General features: G+C 34.8%; 2 protein-coding genes across 5 annotated transcripts in view; one reads left to right on the plus strand and one right to left on the minus strand.

Annotated features, from left to right (window-relative positions):
- LOC127733138 (threonine synthase-like 2) overlaps positions 1-4988 on the minus strand; it is a 50410-nt gene extending 45422 nt beyond the window's left edge. For 3 of the 4 annotated variants that reach the window (XM_052242462.1, XM_052242463.1, XM_052242464.1), the window contains exon 1: positions 4786-4988. The gene's annotated coding sequence lies outside the window, so the exon portion shown is untranslated. The remainder of the gene's footprint in view (positions 1-4785) is intronic. The other variant, XM_052242461.1, reaches the window with a different exon arrangement.
- A 10415-nt stretch (positions 4989-15403) lies between these two features.
- Positions 15404-17014, plus strand: LOC127733560 (uncharacterized). The gene is made up of 2 exons (XM_052242905.1): positions 15404-15460; positions 16346-17014. Exons 1-2 carry the CDS (start codon positions 15404-15406, stop codon positions 17012-17014), a joined length of 726 nt encoding a protein of 241 aa, XP_052098865.1.
- Positions 17015-17561: the final 547 nt, after the last annotated feature.

A 17561-nucleotide genomic window follows, 5' to 3' on the forward strand; every position in this document is an offset into this window, starting at 1 on the left:
CCGAAAGCTGCAAAGAACACAAATCCTTGGGCAAGGAGTTGCACGAGCTTGTCGATGAAGGTGGAACTTACTTATCCAATGAGCAATAGCAAGCAGTAACATTGTTTTTACAGGAGCATAACTTGTTTTTGCATTGTCAAACCAGGAACTCGACTGTACGAGTAATGTGCGACACAAAGTAACCCCTCGCTCAAACCTCCCTGTTTAACAGCCAGCTCGCAGAACACCAGTGATAGTAAGCAAAGTAATAGACCGTCATATCGATAAAAGGTTAGAGGCAAATGTCATAGAGCCAGGAGAAGAATGTCCATGGTAATCCGGAATCGAAATCGTCAAAATGAAGGACGGGTCGACTCGTTTTTTGAGTCGACTTTCGTCGTTTGAAAGACTTGACATTGTCTCGCATAGACAATAGCATAGAGCAGCTTGCCGGGAACATATTGTTTTTGATGCTGGACCTCTGCTTAGGTTACTGGAAGGTAGAAGAAGAAGACAGTGACCCCCCAAAAACAACATTCGCCACAAGACGAGGTCTTTTCAAATTCCGAAAAATGCCGTTTGGGCTGGCATGTGCACCAGCCAATTTCGAATAGCTGATGGAACGAGTAAATCTGGGTTACAATGCAACATTTGCTTAGTCTATTTGGACGACGTTATTGTAGTAGGCAGGACTTTCACAAAGATGATAGACAATCTAGAGAAAGTGTTTCAACGACTTCAAAATGCAGGCTTGAAATTAAAACTTAAGAAGTGTTCCCTTTTTTGCCAAATCGGTTTCCTATCAAGGACATGCAGTAAGCAAAGATGGAGTTGCCACAGATACCCATAAGATAAAGGCCTTCGAAAAATGGCCAAAACCGAACGGTGTAAGTGTGCTGCTCTCTTCTCTGGATCTGTGTGGATACTACAGGAGGCATATTGAAAACTTTGCAGCAATTACAACATGCTTCCATAAGCTTACAGAAAAAGAGTCAAGCATATCTGTTGATTGAAGGAATTCATTCTTTGAAACATTAAAATCAAAGCTCCTCTTGGAATCAGTACTGGCGCATCCAAACTTTACGAAACCCTTTACACCTGATACTGACGCAAGTCAGTCAGCCATTGATGCATTGCTGTCTCAGTAAATAGACGGAAAGGAGGAATTTATTGCATATGAAAGCCGCACTCTTTCAAAGACCGAGCGAAGGTATTGCGTAATCCGAAAAGAGTTGCTTGCAGTCGTACACTTTGTCAAACATTTTAGAAATTTTTTTGTATGGAAGGACTTATTGTGAGAACGGACCATAGCTTCTTGCAATAATTAATGAACTTCAAGAATTCAGGACAGCTAGCAAGTTAGCTTAAGGTTCTAGGCTCATATGAATTAAAGATAAATCATAGACCATGCAACCAACACAGGAACGCAGAATCGGACGGTATGGTCGAAAGGTTTAACAGCACACCAATCAGGATGCTCAGCGCATACGTCGTTGAAAACCACAGCAACTGAGATCAGCTCTTACCCTATGTGATGATGGCGTTCAGAACGGCAGTACACGAAACGACAGGCTGCATACCAAATAAATTGATGATTGGCAGAGAGATTGACACGCCGGTGGATATCATGTATGAGCTTCATGTAGAGATAAAATCCATCCAAGACAATAGATGGGTATGGGAATTACAAGATAGGAAGAGGCTTACAAATTTATACAAAGCCATGTATCTGGAGAAATGCCCCGATAACCGAAGTGTCACGACAAACACCTGAGTTGGAGTAAATTTGATAAAAATGATAAAGTGTTTGTTTTCTTTCCATTGCACAATCCCGGGATTTCTTCTTAGTTTACGAGTTATTGGCGTAGCCCACCAAAGTGATTAAAAGTATTAAGATGTTAACTATCACTTTTTAATTATTTAACTATGGCAGGCAAGGCCGACCGAAGGTCAATCACGTCGATCGCAAGAAACCTTGTAAAGAACAACTTATGAAAGGTGATCAAATATAAGAAAGGGAACGATCAGTCATATTTATACTTCTTAAATAGCTGCAAGCTATTTTATTGAAAAAGAAATGTCTTTGCTATTTTAACTTAATCCGTTAAGCTTGCTCTCAAGTTTCCATTTTTTATTGAGGTGTCAAAAAATAATCTGCAACACTATCTATTTTTGGGCGCATTACAGCTGCGCACATTTGGGGATTAAATATTTTTTACGATTGCAATATTTTATTATATTTGGCGTATTTATTTTAAAGAAACTGTCAAATTTATATCCACCGAATTTATTTGAATTCTCAAATTTGATTTAACTTATACTTAAACGTAATTTAGAGCTACAAAAGTTGCATTGAATACAATACACATTGTCTGAAATCGTTAAATCGATATCATAGGGTCATTAAGTGCGAAAAGTGAAAAGTTTAGAAAGGTATGCTTGTCGCATTTCTAATGAAAGGTCGTAAAAAGTACATTACAAATTTCAGACTTTTAAGGGAAAGACCTTTCAATTGTTTGTAAAAAACAAACAATTGAGATACTAGTTTCAAATTAAAATCAAACAGATTAAATTAAATCATGAACTCTTTAGCTATATTTGGCAAAACCTTTCGGAATTTTAGGTCCTCAGTGCTCTTCAACTTCGTAGTTTTATTTTGCTTTTATAACTTATTTCAAGCGTCACTGATGAGTCTTTTGAAGACGATACGCGCGTCTGGCGTACAAATTTGTTTAATACTGGTATCTATGATGAGTTTATTCATAACTTGTATAAGGCTGATTTTTTTTGCGGGTTGAATCAATAAACAAAATCGGTCTTGCTGATGCTACCTTCCACATTTCACTTTTTCAGCTGACATTCGTTTCATTCACTGGATTTGTTGGCTCATACGCAACCAATCTTCAACAAAGGCCAATCAAAGGTCGCACGAATACGGATTGAAAATAGGTTGAATTATTGACTTGAAAACCAATAATACATCAGAGATGTGGTTGAGCTTGTTTTGACAAATTGGTCCAAACTGACTGCTAATAGAGAAATATTATTTCAATATTCCACTTTTATTAAAGGGGCATTAGATACGAGATACAAAAAAAATTAAAATATGATTTTTTTTTGTTCAATCATTAATGAAAGTGAAAAAGTGAAATAAAAATTTTGGTTGAATTTTGTCTTAAAAGGCTAAGAAACAGAATTTTGTCTAAAAAGGCTAAGTAACAGAATTTTGTCTAAAAAGGCTAAGAAACATCGCTGATGAATTATTCAATTACAAGTGAATAATTCGACCTCATTGAATCCGTAATCAATTGACCTTCAATTCAACCCTTTAGCAAGAGATGGGTCACGCATAAACTAGGAGTGTTCTGCTATTAAAGGGAAAAAAATGTCAACATTGAAAGTGTAACAAGGGTAAACCATTTGGTCGACTGATTCGATCCACAAAAACTTATTCTTATACAAGTAAAAACGATTTATATTTATATCTATATTTATGTTTATATCGGGTATATGACCGTCGGCAGTCTTCGGAGGTCACCTCGATGGTTAATTAGATGGCTTTTGGCTAAAATACGCACGCAGTGCTTATAAATATTATCGAGTCCATGCATCGTAAATTGTTTATTTTAGACTATTTATAATTTGGATATACGTTTTAGTATGTTATAAATCAAATTTAAATATGAGAATTTGAGTCAAATCGGTGAAAAGAAATGACAGCTAATGTCCCTTTAATGTTTGAACCCCTAAAAAATTAAAAAATAACTTTTTGTCTAAATCGTAGCAAATGTCCCTTTAAGGTAACATAAGTAAAGATAATATAACATAAAGATAATTCCTTATAAATATGTCCAAGGTTTTTAATTTTTTATATATATTTACACTTTAAAATTATATCTTGTTCATATTGAATTCTAAAAATTTATATTAAGTAATGACGAGAAATTCCGTAAGCGCGCGAGAATAGTGACTGCTTTATTAAATAAGTTAACTCAATTTGGAAAGTTGCGTCAACTTGCGTCGATAATCAGAACCAAATAGGGGTTGGTATTAAGTGTACGATGAATATTTACTTCCTGTATTGGTCTGAGGTATTGATAGAACACTCAGTTAGTTGAGGGTATTTCATGGCTATAAAATCTGATGAATATGGTAACTGTGAATAGGCACATGAGTCGGATTCTAGAAAAGTTGAGAGGTCGATAATCCGTGCGGTTGTAAAGAATAAGCGACAGCCAAATTAACAGCTAGGTCTATAAAAGTTCGTTGTAAATTGCTTGATAAAGAAGAAACAACGTTAATAGAGAAAGCCCTGAAGAGTTTACATGTAACAATAACTATATATATATCGTATAAAACTATCGGATGGTGTAATTACCTCTTATAATTAATTATTTTTAATCATAAGTATAATTGACCAGTGTTTACCTAAATATATACTTGAATGGAGAGTTGTCTCATTGACACTTATACTACATCTTCTTATTTCTATTTATCTGTGTTTATCTGTAAAATGAATGCGCACAAATGTAATAAAAAGCTGCGCAAAACGTAATGATTTTTACGCGCAATTGTAATGCTTTTTCACTGTTGAACCTCGTAGTTCATTATTTTCGTTTTTCAGTACAGCTTGTGTACATTTTATTGAGGATTTGATCAAGGTCATCACATGACTTTGAATTTACTTCGTCAACTAAAACTAAGATTTAAATAGTCATTTGTATGTGAAGTGAAATAATTCGAGTAACTGTTGGTTCAACCTACAACTACGTAGTATTATGTGGAAAAGAAATCATAAGAGATTACCTTCATGAAGTGTATGACGTCCTGGATAATAACTCCAAACTTATTTTAGTCATTCAACGGTGTTTATTTGTAGTGTATTATCAACAAAGTCGTTCGGTTGTGAAGCAAAGTCCGGTTTTTAACAACACCTGTCAGACGGTTTAACTATATTTTATCACATTAGCCTTCACACGTTCTATATGCTTGTCAAAATGCTGTTATCATTGAATGAAATGCACAGCGTGTATGTAGTGGTTGGTCGCTGATCAAAATAAAGAATAAAAATTTGTAAGCTCTTAATTCATTTTGAGAAATATTATTCCACTAATCTGATCTTAATTATGTATAAAAAATTACAATTAAAGTCTTCCTCCTTTTTGACTAAGGAGGATCATAATTTTCTGTGCTATTTAAATTTCAGTGGCAAAACCGAGGACGCGAGAACAATAGCAAAGTATCTCTTCTATAAAAAAGTCGACAAACCCAACAGTAAAAAGATGCCGGTGACTATACTGAGCAAAACTTATTTCTAACCAACAATCGTAAATATTGGTTAAACTTTGTTATTAGAAATAAACATTCAAATGCATGAAGTTTAATTTTCATTATTTATCGAGATATTTGCATTAGAAGCTTGTGAAACTCCCAAGTTAGTCACCAATTTTCGGAGTGTTCCACATAATCCTTAGCATATTCCTAAAATATACATGAGGGGCTGGACATGGGGGTAAGTTTCTCCCTGCTCCCGCCCCTCTTCTCCCTTCCCCCCCCCTTTCTCCCTTCTCCGTCCCTTTATCTCTCCCTTACCTTTTCCGACATACATTTCATTAAAATCCATAAAACATTCAGGAAGAGTTTCACTTAGAAGATTAGTAATGCCGTATATTAAAGTAACGAGTATCTCCCCTTTAACATTTAGAACTTTCCCGTGTAAATATTTCATCAATATCCATCCAGTTGATCAGGAGGAGATGCGCTTAAAAGAGATACATTGATAGACAGATAGGGTGATTCTTATATGTACTTAGTTTCTAAAGAAAAGAGTTCTGTCAACTGGTCATTGAATCAGAAACAAAGATGTAATGTTTGAAGTGATTGCATATACTGAACATGAAAGGACTTCCAGACACTCACTAATTATAGACCCCACAGTATACTTGTCGTATTTTGTTCTTATTGACTAGTGCTTGGAGTGACGAATTGTACGGACGGATGACAATAGACATATAGGATCATATAATGATACACAGCAATGATTACATGATCACACATGGGTGCACATACCATTTATAACACCAAATATGAATTGAACTGCATTGTAATCTCATATTAACTACAAACATATTTACAGAGATAAGACATTACATCTTATTTATATACATATTTTGCATGTGAATTAAATACAAATGATAAATATAATAAAAACAATTACTTTTTTGGTAAATCTACAGAGTTTTTCTAAAACTACAATATTGAAATATTTAGGGGGAAAGTTGGGTATCAAATTGGCGCCTTTTGAACAGTTTTCTTGGTGTCCATGAAAAGTAATAATTGTCAGGCAAGTATAGTTCAAGTTTTTGTTATCAACCCCTACATCAGTTTTGAAAACACAAAAAAAAACGTGTCAAATTTGAATTGGGCAAAAATGGTTACCTTACGAGCCTTATATTAGTACCCAGGCATTTTCTTCTTTCCCCTTTTAATACATTCGTAAATGTATGTGTACCGATAGCGTATGGTCCAAAGAGTTCATTGGTATGCAGAATTTTGTAACAATTCGAAAAAAAAATGTCTACTGTTGCTGCTGAAAAAAAAAACAATTTCAAACGAAGGTGGTCCTTAACCTTTTGAGGGGAGTAAAGTTACAAATTCCAGACATATACTTTAATAATGATCAATAATAGTCCCAAAGATACTTAAGAGTTCCAATTCTTCTTCCACTACGTGTCTTTGCATTATCACAGACAACAAGCTCTGCTTCAAAGACGTTTTCGATTTCATTTAATTCCTCTTCGACAGAAACATGTTATGTGTGTCTATGAATGTTCAGTTCATTGAACTTATCATTGTCCATAATGTATACGGCACCAGTATCTTGACCAGAAATATAAATCAGGTGACAAGTGTCAGACAAACATGGTCACCTTTGGATGAATTCATAGACCAAATATCATTGACCTACCATGAATACGTGTAGCAAATGAAAACCAGACTAAGCACAAAAAATAAACCTGGTCAGTAGATCATGAATATGAGGGACAGATGACAGGTGTCATACAGATATGTACACCTTCCAAAGACTGCATATACCAAATATCATTGACCTAGAATGTATAGTTATTAAGAAACAGACCAATCCACAAGAAACAAACATGGTCAGTGGTTTATGAATATGAGGTCAGGGTCAGATGACAGGTGACAGGTGTCAGATCGAAATGTTCACTATTGGATGATTTCATACACCAAATATCATTTACTACCATGTAAAGTAATTGATAAAAAGACCTAACAACAACAACAAAACCATAAAAATAGGGCCAGGGTCGGTTGACAGGTGTCAGATGGTCATTGGATATGTTCACCCTCTGATGATGTCACGGAATGAAAAAAATGAATAAACTAGAAAATGTGTCTGTAAGACCACAGGTGTACCTCCCGTAGATTGTACTTTCCGAGATATGGCTTAAAACCAACAACTTAACCAGAGTCAATGAAGCATGAAATGTAGATCAAAGTGACCTAAAAGTTACTGGGCCGTGGAACACTACATTAGACGCTTCCACAGGTGAAGTACCATTACTATACCATGTGTACTCCCTGAGATATGGACCTAAACCAAGAACTTAACCAAAGTGTGACGTACGTACGTACGGATAAGGGTTCTGAGCGTCACTGATGAGTCTTATGTAGACGAAACGCGCGTCTGGCGTATTAAATTATAATCATGGTACCTTTGATAACTAGTAACACTATATGTCACATCCACATTCGTAGTCGGGACATAAAAAAAAACTAGAAAATGTGTCTTCAAGACAACAGATGTCCCTCCCGTAAATTGTACTTTCCTAGATATGAACCTAAACCAAGAATTTAACCAGAGTCAGTGAAGCATGAAATGTTACAGGTCGAAGTGACCTGAAAGTTATTGGACCGTGGAACACTAGTGACTACCCAAGATGCTTCCACAGGTGAAGTACCATTACTATACCATGTCTTCTCTCCGATATATATATGGACCTAAACCGAGAACTTAACCAAAGTGTGACGTACGTACGGACAAGGGTAACACTATATGTCACATCCACATTTGTGGTCGGGACATATATATAAAAAAAGTACATTCTTCTCTTGTCTTCAAGACTTGTTCTCAATAATTATAATATTTTTTTGCACCAAACCGTAGTTATCTGAGTCTGTTTTTCCCTGTCTTGTTAGCATTTTTTTAAAATGTATTCACGTAATTCAGCCAACAGCAGACATGCGAAAATACTACAATAATAGTGTGGGCCGAAACAACTTAGGAAAAAGAGGATTGGAGCTGGAGGGGATTGGATTCTTACGGGTTTGGGGCTGGAACCACATGGAAGCAGTTGTTCTGTGTTCACAGAAATCCGCGATATGCATTATTTATCAGATATATGAATTTCGAGTATTGGCTAGTTTTTGCCAATATTGTTAACATAAGATATTTTTTTCTTATGAGTGTTTATCTTTTTATATGTTCTGATCTGTTCTATACGTTATAAATGGAGTTTTCAATTGATGCTCCCTACTATCCCGTTTCCCTCCTCCCACCCATTCTCTCCCTCCTCCCGCCCCCTCTCTCTCTTCTCCCACCCCTCTCTTCCTTCTCCCGCCCCTCTCTCCCATGCTCCCAATACCCTGCCCAGGCCCTCATACATAGTTTCAACATCTAAGTTTTCAAGAACACCGATCTACTCTTGTCACGTGAACCTTTAATATAAAAATATTGTCTTTTCATGAATATGACGATTTCAAAATTTGTGTCTGTGCAGTTTAAAAATATAAAGATAAATTGAAGCTGGTACTCCAGGAATTTATTCGCATAGCAACCTTTCAAACCACCAATTCAAAATCCCTATCTATTCAACCTAATTTTGCAATATTCTCAGCTTTCTTAATATTTTACCTTAAGTTTAACTTCATAGAAACCAGGTATATTCTGAATTGTACATGTATCACCTTTCTACATGCCAATTTTCAACCCATGTTTAAAGACTTCTAAGAAAGAACTGCCTTGCGGAAGACAAGTACTACTAAAATTAACCCCTGGTTTTCAGGAAATCTTTAATTAGTATACTATGGAGCGCAGTAATCCTCAATTTTTAATGCAAACTCATAGACAAGTAAATTTTGGCTCAAAATGGTCTAAATATATTTCTCTTTCACCAAAAGTTTCATTTCTGCAAATTTGTTGGTTAGTTTAAGTAAACAATGACATCAAAAGCACTATTTTGTGTCAGAGTAGGGCTACTTTTACATACGTTCTAAATTTGAGAGAGTGAATTGGTGGTCTGACACCTTGTACACAAAGCTCTTATAGCTACTGTACTCATCGTTTGCTATTTTAGGAGGAAATGAAAACATATGGACATTTGTGTTCTTCAATTTATTTTTAATGTTTCTATTTACCAGAACGTTTTCTTTTGAATTTATAATTAATAGCGTCCTTGCTAAAACGGTACAAACATTGAAAAGATCAACCTTTTCCGTGTTTGCAGAGGAGTTATTATTTTGACTCTAGATTTCCCATTGACTTTAAGGGTATTTTGAATGAATTATTGATTTCCAACATGCATTGCCAATACAGAATAGATAATAATAGCCAACAAAATAAAGAATGGGTAAACTGAGCAAAACAAAATTGATAAAGAATAAAGAATAATGGGAGGCAAAAGTAGAAAGAATAACTAGGCAATACACTACTGATTACAGAAATGAGCGATGTACAGAATACAGAAATTATCTAATTACAGAAAAAATTAATAGTAAAATTACAGAATAAGCGTAAATATGTTTAAAAAGATAAAAAAAAAATGACAAAAAATTTAAACAATATAGAAATTAAAAAAAAAACCATCCAGACCCTCATAATCATCCCTTCCAAATCTCCTTTCATTTAGTTGGAAGTATGGGATAACGTGATCGCCTATACTATATACGCGGAGTGTTCACTTCTCTTAGTAATGTACTTCTAATAAATTGATATAAATTCACTTTGACATACTTTGTTCCTGAGGAAAACACGCCATTTTTTGTAACCCTAACAGCGTCAATATGTATACTAGTATTCTAATCAGAAGTTCATTACTAGGAGAAGTGTGCGAGCTGTGCTATATAGTTGTGAGTCGTCGTCGCAACACTTCATGTAGTCTTAATTTCATAGCCGTGTGTTTATATGTTAGAGATGTGCAAATAATGGGAATTAATGGGAATGGGAAAGTTCAGCATTAATGTATAAAGTCCGTGGTCCAAACTTCTATTACAGTTTCAACCGAACCTTTAGTTTTTATTTTGCAGGATATCTATTGACAGAACATATGATGATTTGAATATTATGACGGTTTATCTTTTTATATACATTTTCGGGGTATCATGGGACTGTAAAAAAATATATCAGAAATACAAATTTCATTAAATATGAAGTCTATCAATTAATAAAAAAAAATTTGGGAGCGAGACATTCTATCAAGTTTTAAGTTTACTTGAATATGATGTTTATATACGTTTATTAAATATCCGATTGAAATTACCTTTGTCGCGCTTTGCCACAATCATGTTTCTAACGACAACAACTTACACGGGATTGATGATGATAGATTTCTGTTTAATTCCTCGTAAGTGAACTTCTAAAAAGCCGGTAATATATCTGCAGAATGCCCATGCATGGACCCCTTATAAATGTCGTTTTATTCAGCTGGAAGTTTAGACAAAATTATTCGCCTTAAACTGATTGTTTACACAAGAGTGGCATCGCCATCTGTCGACCATGTCAACCGAGAGGCCAAGATAGAGTGGTCGTAGTGAGTGGAATATAACAACTGGATTACTAGATTTTTCAGGTTACAATTATGATAAACCTTGTTACCACATGAATCGAGATCGATTCTGTCCAATTGCGATCACCCCAATAAGTTCGATAGCTTATAATTTTTACCGATTACGATCAATTCAATTTGCACAAATAGCAGATGTAAGGTCACGTCAACGAGGCAGGGAACCAAGCATACCAGACCATACATATACTTACCAAATAAAGATCGATACCGACCGTTTTCGGTTTAGCTTGTTCATAGTATTACAAATCAAATCAAATCAAACTTTTATTGCCATATAAACCAACTTATACGATTTGTGACAAAAACAACATTAACATAATGAGAAGAAAAAAGCATGTATAATCATATTAAACAAACTAATGAAAATAGTTCAAAATTCAATTATGAGTCCCCTATCCTTAGTGCCAATGACTTTTAATACAGGAACCTATGCTTTCTACCTGTTTTTGTGTTGATGGACAAAGAATATTTATCATTTTTTCATTTTCATTGAGGCTATTAAAATTTTCTATACTTTTATTACAACAATCGATGACCTTTATATGCTTCGCAATAACGACATCAAGTGCTGTAAAAGAAAGAAGAAGCACACCCACCGCGGTCAGTCTAATGGCAGAATAAATCGTGATCGATTTAAAACTTTTCAATTAGGACAGAATTTCATTTTGTATTATCAAAAGTCATAGCCTAGTAATATGAATGACAAGTGGTAAAAAGAGTATGGAACTGACTCGATCTTAATGTGCAACATAGCAAATCAAGAAAGACATGTTGTAGAGGTTAACATATGGTCTTCAATAACACAAAAAAGTGTCTAAACAATATGTCAAGCACTCGATCGCCCCAATTTAGGCAGATAAAAAGAGACTATAAAAGAATGATCCTGCCTATACAAATACAGATCGAAAAACCTATCATAATGCATTATGGGGCATATCCAACAAATTGACCAATCATCAAATGCAACTTCTTTTTTATGGTTGCATACTATAAATAGGAAAGTAACGTTGCAAAATAACTTTTTCTTTTTGAAATAATGATTAGCAAGAAAAAGTGAATTGTTGAAACAAAGCAGTCCTTTTTATTACATAATGAAGTATTTTGTATTTTTTTCTACTGAGCAAAAGAAAAGTAAAACCGGCCATCTTTTTGGTTTATTTTCCTCATTTGATTAATGACGAGGTTGCATAAACGCCTGACAATATCCCGTGCACTGTTTGTGTTTCGTCAATGCCATCAACATCATTATTCTGTCTAACAGAGAATTCTATAATTTAATTATTAAACATCGTCCATATTTCTTAATCATCTCGTTTAAGATGTTTCAATTCTTTCAACAGGACCCATAATTGATTTTCAATAATTAATTAACCACCCTTAAAAATCAAACCACTATTCATCTAACCTGCAATGAAGGTATTGTAATATAATTTTGAATGACATCATTGAAACAGAAATCAAACAACAACAAACAAAAAAGAAAGAAAAGACTTCCCTAATGTACAAAAAAATGTCATTTAACTTTATCCTTTAAGTCAACATAAAAACACGCAACACGCAACTCGCAGCACGCAACATGCAACACGCAACATGCAACATGCAAAATAGCATTACCCGTTATGAGATATAGTAACAACATGACATTGTTAAGAACAACTTTCCAGGCTGATCAAGAAAAAGATCATTTTTTATAAAAGAGAGCAGTTTTATTAATTCAACTTTTAATGTAAATTCACGGCAGTCTTCAAATGCATTCGCTTTTAATTGAGAGATTAATATCGTGCATGACTTTAGTATCACTTTCCATCATTACTAACATATTACTTTCTTTTGAAAAGTTAAATTCGTTTACTTTAAACATAAATAGACAAATCATATTGCTGACATAAATATTGCAGTAAATGTGTTTTTAAGAAGGTCATAATTAATGTTTTATCCGGGGCATTCACTTACAGACGTCTCGATTGGCCCAATAACGCTGCCAAACTTTTTGACTATCACACGCACTAAAAAAGAGCGTGTTCAAAACATTCCAGAGAATTGAGAAAGAGTTATACTGTCTAACCTATTGGCACTTTCGAAATCGACATATTGAAAAGATGGACTTATCTAAAGGCATGAGACAGTTTTCAATAAAAAAAAATTTGCAAAGATAAATATTTTAATTGAAGGCTTTTTACATTTTTGACGGTGATGCGGACAATAAATATCAATGGTTCGGTCAACCTTTTGTTGTCGTTTTAACTACGGTTCATTATTGTAACAATAACTCTGATAATAATAATGACAGTAAAAATAGTCTTAGACACATGATTTCTTATCAGTTGCTATTGGCTTTCAGTAACTACGAGTACTCTCAGAACTGTACTTTGTGTTTTGTGTCGTCTGTGTTTTTAATAGGGTTTTTATGTGCTTTGTATCGAGCAGATGAGTTAAGTCCTTTTCAACTAATTTTTATAGTTTGTTCTTATGTTGTAGTGTTACACCACTGTCCCAGGTTAGGAGGGAGGGTTTGGTGCCAGAAAACATGTTTAACAACACCGTCACATTCTGTATGTGCCTGTCCCAAGTCAGGAGCCTATTATTCAGTGTCTGTCGTTTGTTGCTTTATATCATATTTGTTTCTCATTTTAAAAAAAATTATTGTTTTGAACATAAATCAAGCTATTAGTTTTCTCGTTTGAATTGTTTTACATTTGTCATTTTGGGACCTTCTATAGCTTACTATGCGGTATGGGCTTTGCTCATTGTTGAAGGCCGCACGATGACCTATATGTCAATTTGTCTCTGGTGGAGAGTTGTCGTATTCGCAATCATACCACATCTTTTTATTTTTATATACATGTTTCAGGCATTTATAAATTTAGACATTTTGTAAAATAACTGAATTTTCAGTCAATTTATAAAATTCCTAACCATGATAGCATTATATGAAATGACTAAAAATACCTAGTCATTTCATTTTGTTAAATGACTGAAATTTTGAAACAAAATTCAACAAATTGCCAATTCAGATTCAGGTAATTTGTTAAAAAAAAAAAGAGAAAAATGATTATTGAGATGTAATTGACCACAAACACAAATATCTTATCATCAATAAAAATAACTAATGGTTTGGTCAAGTTCAGTTTATTGTTCAAAAACCAGTTTGGAAAGTTTGGAAAGTTTGTATTCATTTTAGTGAAACTACGTTAAGTATGTACTCACTAAGTATATTTCAGATAGTAATTTTATGATCTTTTTATCATGACGACAGAAGGACTTTGTTGTCACAATAGAACAAAGTTTACAAACGAATGTTTAAGAAAATCTAGATTCAAAACTGAAGTTTGTAATATGAAGTAGAGAAAACGAAGCATGTTTTTATTGACTTATTATTCGAGATGGCTTGTAAAACTAAGATTTATTGGCAATATTGGCCACAGCTTTTTTTATTATTAAACTCAAATATTTACACACATATATATTCAACGATATATATTGTTCAACTAGATAGATTCAAAGATATATATTGTTCAACTAGATTGATTCAAAGATATAGAGCATTGTCGGGTATTTTCGACCGGAGGCAGTTTTCGACCACCTTACATTTCGGGAGCTATTTCATGCACGCGAGGCGTTGTTTCCGCATCCTTTGCACGTGCAGATCTGCAGAAATAAATATTTGTCATTGAAGGCTAGGTTAGCTGCAATTCACGCAAAGAAGTAGTAAGTTACACAATTTATTAGAGTAGTCGTGGACCTTCTCGCCATGATAAAAACAAATATTACGACATGTGTTAAAAAATAACTTTCTTTCAACAAATGATTTCAGTAAAAACACCTAGCTGAAATTTATAAGAAAATCGAAACTTTTTTTCAATGAGCTTGAGATTAAAGTAAATTATTTGAGCAATAAGATCAAAATGCAGTCTGCTTTTGAAAGATATTGTATAGTCCAAAATAATTTTGTTTCCTCTCGAAATCATAGCAATCTGTCTACGTGTCAATAGAAAAACCGAAGGCGCTTATCCTACCGAAAAAGGGGTGGGGTGGGAGGGGGTAGCAATTACCACTTCCCTTCCTTATATATCAACTTGAGGTAAAAAATCCCTCCCCTTTACTCCCTGTTCTGACACCCCTAACCCCCCTTTTTTTTTACTCTCGGTTACTCCCGATTCCCGCCTCCCTTATCCCAGGGATCCACCCCCTGTCCACCGCCTCCTACCTGTTTTCTCTGTTGTGTTTTTTTCGTGGTGCACTTGGGTCACCGTCAAGGTTGTTAAAATTTATATTTTTTTGTTCTCCTTTTTACAATTCCTTGGCTACATGTACATGTATTAATGTAAATAAGAAGGTGTGGCATGAGTGCCAATGAGACAACTCTCCATATATTGTTTGTTTATATTATATAGTATTTTCAAAAGTGTGTAATCATATTTGTATGTAATTTTATGCCCTCAGTGGCTAAGGGTTGGTTTTTTTTCCGTCTGTTTTTTTGCTTCATCTTTGTCCCGTAACATTCCAGATATACTGTATATGATGATTTCCTTCATTTAACTTTTCTTATGAAATACAAAATGACCGGGTCTGCTAATGATTATAGTATCGATCGACATGAAGAAAAAACTATGATTGTATGTACATGTGCAAAATAAAATCGTATTGATACATGTAACAGATACTTTTAATAGCGATAAAATTAGGGTATCGTCAAGTTTAAGTGAATTCCATTTAAACCCAATTTTCGTCCCGTTTGTACATCCGTCACGCCTGGATTAAGTTTCCATATGTCATAATATACATGGCACTATTATCGCGTCGGCACAATTTCTTGTTTAAATAAGTCTTTATCTCACCATTTTCTGCTTTCAGATTTTCAAATACAAATGGGAAAACGAAACAAGTACAGAAATTATGCTCTAGAGGATATCAAAAATGTAGTCCAAATGGTTGAAAATAAGTCAATGTCAATTCGATCCGCATCACGACAATACAATGTTCCAAAAACTACTATAATAGACAAACTTAATGGCAGATCTAGTCTTCAAGCAAGATCAGGACCTAATCCTGTATTATATGATAGTGAGGAAGAAATGCTAGTTCACTGGGTCATAGATATGGCAAAAATCGGTTATGGCCAAACAAAACAGCAACTTCTGTATACGGTGAAGACAATTTTGGATCATGATGGTCGGAAAACCCCATTTAAAGATAATTTGCGGGGTAAAGATTGGCTATATGCTTTCATGAAACGCTATCCTGGGATTTCTACTCGCACTCCACAGAAACTTAGTAAGGAACGCGCAGTAATATCTTGGCAAAAAATAAAATGGTGGTTCGAAGATTTTGCAAAGTACCTAACGGAAAATTATGAAGAGGGAATAGATATATTGAAAGGTGCTTCCCGCATATATAACGCAGATGAAAGTGGTTTTCCGCAAGATCCAAAATCTGGTAAAATTTTGGCTGCTAAAGGCAGTAAGAATGTGTATTCAACATGTTCAGCTGACAAATCATAGATAACTGTTCTTGCATGTATGAGTGCAACAGCACACTACTTACCACCTATGCTTGTATTTCCAGGGGAGCGTTTCCGGTATAATCCACTCGAAGGATTCACAGAAACAGTACTTGGTCGGACAAAGACTGGTTGGATGGATTCCGAACTATTTTACACCTGGGTACGTGATCATTTCATTACTGCAATTAAGGACCGAAAAGTCAAGCGACCGGTTATTTTGCTGGTGGATGGACATACTAGCCATATTAGTCTGGAAACAGCTCAGCTTTGTAACTCTGAGAATGTTATATTGTACTGTTTGCTCGAACATGCCCGTCATATATTACAGCCTTGTGATGTTACTCTGTTTGGGCATTTGAAGAAGCACTGGAGAGATTCAGTGAGAGATTACCAGTTCAAAAATCCGGGTGAACTTGTCACAAAAGGTACCTTTGCTTCTGTATTTAAGTCGGCATGGGTGAATGCAACAACAGTTGATGTAGCAATTAAAGGTTTCCGTCATACGGGGCTTTATCCATTTTCAGTTGAAAGTGTAGATAAATCTAAAGTCGAGCCATCGGCAGTATTTGCAAGGGCAAAATCAGACCAGGATCTCGGTAATGACGACGATATGAATTGTAAAGATACCCAAGTTGATAGTCGTCCAGTTCTGGGACCTACATTCTAGATCCAGAACCCGTACAAATTGCTGATGAGGCGGAGACAGAGATTGCTTTAATGCCATCTGAAATTTGTGGCTCTGTCTCATGTGAAACATCACATACAATAGTTGAAGAATTACATGATCAGCCTCCTTGTCTTTATCCAGAACCCATCATACAAGTTAATCCATGCAATGTCAATGTAACACCACACAAAGAAACAAATAAATATTCCCGCGAAAAAGCACCTTCGTCATCTTTCGAACTCCTACTTGTTACTCCAAATGAACAAAAGACTCTCAAGAAAAGGAAAACTCGTACTGTACTACCAAAAGCCGTTTCGGGATCGGAAATGATAAAAATTTTAGAGAATCGAAAACAGCAGAAAGAAGATGAACAGGAAATGAAAGAAAAGCGTAAGATTGATAGAGAATTAAAACGCAAACTAAAGGAAGAGGAAAATGCTAAAAAGGAGGAGAAGAAAAACGAGAAAAAGAAAAGAACGGAAGAAAATAAGAAACAAAAATTATCAAAAAATCAAAAGAAATCGGAGAAATCGACTACTTCCAGGCT

This window comes from Mytilus californianus, unplaced genomic scaffold (genome assembly GCF_021869535.1).
Source record: "Mytilus californianus isolate M0D057914Y unplaced genomic scaffold, xbMytCali1.0.p SCAF_3, whole genome shotgun sequence".
Classification (NCBI taxonomy): Eukaryota; Metazoa; Mollusca; class Bivalvia; order Mytilida; family Mytilidae; genus Mytilus; species Mytilus californianus.

Coding starts and splice junctions, on each gene's coding strand:
- LOC127733560 (XM_052242905.1), top strand. CDS start 15,404: ATGACCGGGTCTGCTAATGATTATAGTATCGATCGACATGAAGAAAAA. Junction 15,461..16,345: donor ATGAAGAAAAAACTATGATT/GTATGTACATGT, acceptor GACAAATCATAG/ATAACTGTTCTTGCATGTAT.